At 32.6% G+C, this 7057-nt stretch overlaps 1 protein-coding gene across 1 annotated transcript; it reads right to left on the reverse strand.

Annotated features, from left to right (window-relative positions):
- LOC109343135 (thaumatin-like protein 1b) lies at nucleotides 1744–4212 on the reverse strand. Its single transcript, XM_019581293.1, has 3 exons — nucleotides 4077–4212; nucleotides 3222–3924; nucleotides 1744–2413 (listed from the first exon to the last, which is right to left on the reverse strand). Exons 1-3 carry the CDS (start codon nucleotides 4126–4128, stop codon nucleotides 2200–2202), a joined length of 969 nt encoding a protein of 322 aa, XP_019436838.1. The 5' UTR covers nucleotides 4129–4212; the 3' UTR covers nucleotides 1744–2199.

The following is a 7057-nucleotide window of genomic DNA, read 5'->3' on the forward strand; positions in this document are numbered from 1 at the left end:
CCTGAATCACTCCATAATCAGTGAACCTATACCAATTCCATTGGAAGATATTGGTTACTTGGTTGATGAGCATAACTCTTGTATACTCGCTGCCATTTGCATACGGATCCCTTCCTATATTATAATTCAATATATGGAAGTGTCTGGTGTAAATAATTGATTCCAAAATGAATATAATCAAAATTTACGTGGTGGTTGCATGTTCATACATGGAAATAGGACACTTGTGCGCAATTTGATAGGTGTTTGTAATACTATTTTTCAACAATAATACCATATTAGTATTGTTGCACATATTTTCATTGGTAAGCTATAACTATCTTGTTCTATTTAAAGAGCAAGCTTCTGAACAATACCTAAGCTACTTTTCTTCCCAAAAAAAAGTTTTCCCAGTTATGGGCATAAGATTGTACAAATTTACCCTCTCTTGTCTTGCCAAGTAGGAATTTTGCATACTGAATTACACTTTTAACCCTGGTTAGCTTTTGAGACCAAGTTTGGCTCACATGGATGTCCAGTACTACACAAATCGAAGTACACATTTTTTTTTATCAGCAACTAATTTCAATATAATAAAAATAGAAAAAATATATTAGGAGAATAAGTGATGTTCCAATTTATAAAGACAACTAAGCATTATCATGAAGAAAACAACTAGAAGGGATCAAAGTACACATGTTGAGACTTTGATGGCTAACTTATCTTGTCACTGAACTTTACTCAAATTATTCCCCACATCTACTTTTTCATATATAACACAAATCAAATTTTACCTCAATATCCAGTGTTTGACTTTACTCGAATAGGGCGCTGAATAAGAAAGATCCAATGGTGGATCATTGAATTCAAACACACCAACAACAAAAAGGTTGCTGTAGTTTTACTACAACTTTAAAGCATGCTTGATGTCCCTATCAACCAACCAATTCCATCGACCTCCCCAAAAACCTTGCTGGTGTGAATTTTTTGGGTATAACATGAGTATCCCATCACCCTTCTGGGTAAGTAAATAATCTCGTCAATATCCAATATAAGTGTCATTCTCATAAATCGAACTTTTATCTATTTGGGGATCAAGTGAGTCCTTACTTCAGTGGACTAACATCTTGTTGGTTATTGGCGTGAATTTTCAACCATGAGTAAATTATTTTCTAGTCCATGTCAAGTTGAATTTGTAAAACTCTTTTAATTGAAAGAAAGAATTTCAACCCTAACCTATAACAATATGAGACATCAAGTTGACAAGGGAGGATAAGATGTAGGAGACCCACCAACAACACTATGGGATAAAATAGGTTAGGCGAGCCAACAAATATAGATTAATAACTTTTCTTGTATATCAATTTGTTGGATAACAAATAATATGTTTTTGAAGTTTTCCATGTATATTTTGAAATGTGTATATAAAAAATTAAAATTGTAAATAGATGTTAACAATTTTAAAAATCCTATATGTATATAACAAAACTCAACAAAAATTATATAATCTACTAAATAAACATTAAGCAATTATTTTTTATGTATAAAAAAGTTGAACCATTAACAAATGCTTGGTTGCATGACATTCTGCATTCATCACTTTTTGCTATACCTAAATACCATTTATGAACGTGGCAAGGAGCACACCACTCTATTGTGGCTGTTAGTTATTAGAACGGACCCTTAAAAGTAGATGACAATGCATAAAGGCATATACAAAATACATAAAATAGCTTCTGCATGTGAATAGGCTTAATGCTGCTCATAAGTAATATAAGAATCCATTTCCTTTGGTACTCAACATTCTGTTGTACAATTATACACCTTCGAACCAATAAATGAATTACATATCACCCACAATACAAAAAAATCAATAGTAGTATACCTATTGATCTAAAGAATAAAAACAATCAATAACAGGCCTAAAATTAAAAAAGGGAAGATAAAAACTAGAATTTCCCTTACTACCTTATCTAATACCCTACATTAATTGCTTATGTATAAATAATAAATAATGTAGTATTGCTAAGTGGGGTCTTCTACCACCAAAATATCCTAAACACTGAGATATTTTGAGTAAATTAAAAGATAAGGAAAGTCATGTAGTTGCTTGAAAGATGGACCAACATGTGATATTTCCCACCACAAACTTTAGGCCCATGAACGTGGACATGTGCATTGAAGCTCATAATGGATCTGACCCATGTGAAAATTGAGTAGTTAGAAAAGCAGGCACAGGTGCCAAAGAAGCGTAGTGATACTGATAATGCCAGAGATGGCTTGAGATTGGAACACGTGGACACACGTGGCCCATGATATTTCACTTTGATCTGCAGCACCTACATACTCCATTGTGCCATTGTCAACTAGGGTTGAGGTTGTTGAATTTGATGAACTCTCATGGTTTGTGTTTTGCCCCTGTGACTCTTTCTGACTGAAAAAAATAGAGGAGTAAATAAGTACTATTTGATATTCACACAAATTTAATCATTTGGTCACACTATATCTTCATGCATTGTAATAAATTAAAAATTCAATTCAGGAGAATGACACTTATTAGGAGAGGAGACTCACACAGTTAAAGTGATTATTCATATCCTATTCTGTCATTTATATTATGTGACTTGTGAGTGGTGTTAGGTAACAAAATAAGGCGTGGGAAGCATTTGGCTTATTTTAGTACTAATATACCACTAATAGTGTTGTGTAACGTTAGGTTTTGGCATGTGTGCTTTACTCAATTTTGAGAAAACCCCATGTGCACAAATTAATACACTAAATTGACTATCCACAGAACAGTAAATGTTACAGGTGATAATCCTATATTACTCTAGTTTTCAGTATTATGTAGATAGTAGATACATAATAAATGAATAATAAATAATCTTTATATTTATGGGGCATAGATTCACACAAAAATTAGTGCCATACTCCAAAATATACCTTTATTTACACTAGATACTATTAACAATATACGCATTCCCTATTAAAATAAGGGGATGATCTATTATATCCATAATTGCTCAAGATTTAAGAATCTAATAATTCTGAGAACCACCAGAAAAAGAATCTAATAATTCACTTTTCGGCCGCACTCAACGTTCGCATATTCCCAAGCTACATTATTATATTACAGATTTATATATATTTATCAACATTGGTAACAGTAACCATCCTTTAATTTATAACCGTTAATAAAGTGCACATTTATAGAGGTAAATAATTCTGAGTTTCTGACTAACCTGGTGTTAGGAACAGGGCAAAAGGTAATAGTATAATCCGCACTTTCGCACGTAAACGTACTCGTTTTATCATCATACGCATAGCTATACGCGCGTGGGCAAGCAGTCTTGAACACCTGCGAGTAAGATGAAGGCTTACAAGTATCGGGTGTACCATACGCGCCACTACAACAATACTCCTCCGACCCAAACGCCTCACACGCGCTCTTACACGCGACAACACCCTCATCCCCCTCCACGCTCATAACCTTAAGCTCTGAAGGACACGCGCCGTTCAAATCCCCAATACAACCGGTACTACCACAGTTACCAGCAGAAGAACCACCGTCTGGGACCACCAACATAGCAACGTTGTAACCGTCGACTAAACTAACGTCGAAGAAGTCTAGGCCACCGGCACCGTCTAAGGTGAACTCAGCTAACGTTGCCGGAGGTGTTGCACCGTTGCCGGAGCATTCGAGTTTTCCAGAGCCGCAATCACCTGTGACACATGAAAATTTTCCGGTGGTGGAGTCTTGGGAACAGTGGGTTCGGCCCCAGAAACGGCCACCCCAAGAGGTTGGAGCGGTTATGGTGGTTGATTCACCGGTTTGAAGAACGAAACCGGTGGTTGAAAGAGGTGGAACTCCTGCGTTTGAAAGAATCCCTGGCCACACTGTGTACTCGCATTTGTTAACTATATTGAATGTTGTTGAAATTACTCCTGCATTCAAAAAAAATACAATATTAGAATTATGTTGTATACTATTGGTCTAGTTGTAAAATTCCGCTATGTGCAAGAATGAATAAAAGGTAGATGATTCGATTTCTGTTAACACTGGAAAAAGTATGAAATTTTTGTAACTCTATAATTACCTGATAGATGGAGTGTTAATAAGAATGAAAATAATAGTGTTCGGTGATCCATAATATGGACAAGTTTATGTTTCCAAGTTATGGAGAATGAAAGTGAGAAGAAGAAGAAGAAGGTGGTGCTGAAATGCAAAAGGTGCTATCCAAGTTCTTCTTCTAATGAGTATATATAAGGGGAAAACGTTATTATAAAAACGGAAAGATGATGGGTTTGGAGATATTTATAGGCAAAAACTATTAAGAGTAAAATATCTATCTACCGATATTTATAAACAGTTAGTATATATCTATTATTCGATTGCATTATTTTTATCAATGAATCAATAATGATAATTAAAAAGTAATAATAATAATATAAAAAACTTTATAATATCTGTAAATATATATTCTATTTTCAAGTATTAATTAGTGAGCGGAAAGGAAATGGAATATTTTATGGTTTTATGCAGGGGCCCATTGGGTTTAACCTAGCTTTTATAGATGGGGACAGCAGACTGAGCAAAGTAACGTTCTAATTCTTCATTGTTTTCTACACTTTTTGCTTGTTTTAAGTGCAAGAGAGCATCTATTTCTCTAAACAATTTTGTGGTTTTTTGCTTGAATTAAAAAAAAATTGTGAAGGTGGCATCTATTTCATTTAACGGAAACATCTTCTAATGTGATTTCGAGGTCACTCCAAAAATAAATACTAATTTATTGTTTTAAAATTATAATATTTTAAGTAATTTTCTTTTTGAAGTGCCATTTTTAAGTAACTGCCTAGGTTACATTTGTTTCTTTGTTCATTAATTCAATAGTCAAGTACTATAGGAGTTCTGATAATATTTTGGAGTTACACAACGGTCACTTCTTCATAGAAAATGAGTTTTATATGTAGTCAAGATATAATAAAATGAGTTTCATACATTATGACATTAGTATATCAATTCAAGAAGTTAAAATATAAATGATTTTGACATCAAATATTAATCAAAAAATTTAAGATATTGACCTATGAGTTTTCAGGTTGTTTAACTTCATTTATTTGTAATGTAAGTTTTATACAACTATCTTACTCACATTTGAAATTTCCAACAATTGCCTTCCCATATGATCAATCATGTTGAAATAAATTTTTTTTATTTACGAATATTGAATATGAGAGTGACCAATCTACATTTAATGGTCAATGTTCAGAATTGTCATTATAGAAATGATCTACCATTAGTGGAACAAATTGCCAAGTGAAAAAAGTTATCTAATGCTCCTGAAAAGTCCCTTGGATGAACATTGATGATAATGTCCAAGGAAAAGTGGATTGAATTTCAATTGAGTTTGTTAATTAAGTGTGGTTTCCTTGTTGCTACTTGCTAGTTACTAGTTGCTAGCACCCTTTCCTTGAAACAGATACTGAATGGAGAAAAAGCGAGTCTCATTTGGTAAACTTTTCAACTTTGACACGTTTTGCATAATATCATAAAATATTTCATGCTTAGTGTCAAACTTGTAAACATGAATTCTTAACCTCTTTTGGGTATTTCATGCTCCATTTTACTCTTGACTTCTAGCAATAGCAAGTTTATTGGTTTCTTAACCTCAAACTTGTTGATCTGCTTCAGTTTTTAGCTGCATTTAAGATTTTCTGATAGGAATTAGGTTATTGGCCTGAAAGTTGGTCAGAGCAGAAATTGAAAACAACTGCTTATCCAAAGATTCAAACATTTCTTTTTTTATAATCAAGGTTACTATCGTTATGTAATCAACTAATAATTGTCAATATTAATAAGTATCGTTTATAGGAATCAAATTATTATTGACTTAGTATGATACAAAAAAAAATAATGAGGTCTCACACTATTATATTAATGTCTCATTGGTAACATCTCATCCAAAAAGTCAGATAAACTATAATTAAATATATGGGTTGATGCCATCTAGATTTAGAAAATAAATTTACCAACAGAATATGGCATTTGAATTATGATCATCTAGGATTCTAGCCTTCCATCTTTGATCTGGACCTGTAAATTGGGCAATGATTTTTCTCTAATAAACATGTATTTTTGTGGGATATTTTATTATATGAAGTATTTTGTTGGGCAAGATGTCCTTCTCCCCGTTTTAATGGTGACAGGAAGAAGTCTCAATTCTCAAACGACCCTTCAAAACACATGAATTGCAACTTCAAAGAATATGGAACCATCACAGGATTTAGGTGGGTACGTATAATAGAACATTTATTTATTTATTTATATCATTAGAATTAACGCCCAAAGGTTCTGGGCCATATGTTTATAGGTAATAGGTAATATCTTGGGCCTTTGTACCCGTGACCCCTGTTTTTTATGATTTTCTCATGGCTGACAAGATAATTAACAACATTAATTAATTTTTTTGCAACTAAATTAATTTACTTATAATCAACAATGTGATGTAAATCAAGGGGGGCGACCTATGATTTCTTGGAGGCCATGTTCTTGTGAAGAATTCATAGCATAGTTATGTTTATTTTATTTGCATTGTTATTAATAAATGAGAATTTAATTCTCATGTAGTCTTAGGATTTATGTTTATTTTTCATTCAAGTATTTTAGTATTTAATTTGATGTATTTTGGGGATTGGGAAATTATTTATTTCCTTGTAATTTGGCATAATAGTGGTTAAGTGGTGTAGCATAAACAAGGTGACATGAAAATAGAAACAATGCAACAATTTCAGAACCAACTTGTGGCTATACTTAAGGGATGAAGAGAAGATGATCAAGTCTACTCAAGCAAGGAAATTCTATGATTAATTCGAGGAATCTTCAAGGCTAATTCAAATTCAAATCTTCAACAAAGAAATTGATTAGATTTTGATTAGATCAAATTAGATTAGGCTTGTTAGGATTATGTTAGTTAGGATTATATCTTCAAATTTCAATTTTTTGAATTATATCTTATCTATATCTTTTCAGCAAGGCAAATCTGCCTATTTATAATTTTGTTTATTCATTAATAAAGTT

Source organism: Lupinus angustifolius, chromosome LG03 (genome assembly GCF_001865875.1).
Source record: "Lupinus angustifolius cultivar Tanjil chromosome LG03, LupAngTanjil_v1.0, whole genome shotgun sequence".
NCBI classification, from domain to species: Eukaryota; Viridiplantae; Streptophyta; class Magnoliopsida; order Fabales; family Fabaceae; genus Lupinus; species Lupinus angustifolius.

Coding starts and splice junctions, on each gene's coding strand:
- LOC109343135 (XM_019581293.1), bottom strand. CDS start 4,128: ATGGATCACCGAACACTATTATTTTCATTCTTATTAACACTCCATCTA. Junction 3,925..4,076: donor ATTAACACTCCATCTATCAG/GTAATTATAGAG, acceptor TTTTGAATGCAG/GAGTAATTTCAACAACATTC. Junction 2,414..3,221: donor TGCCCTGTTCCTAACACCAG/GTTAGTCAGAAA, acceptor TATTTTTTTCAG/TCAGAAAGAGTCACAGGGGC.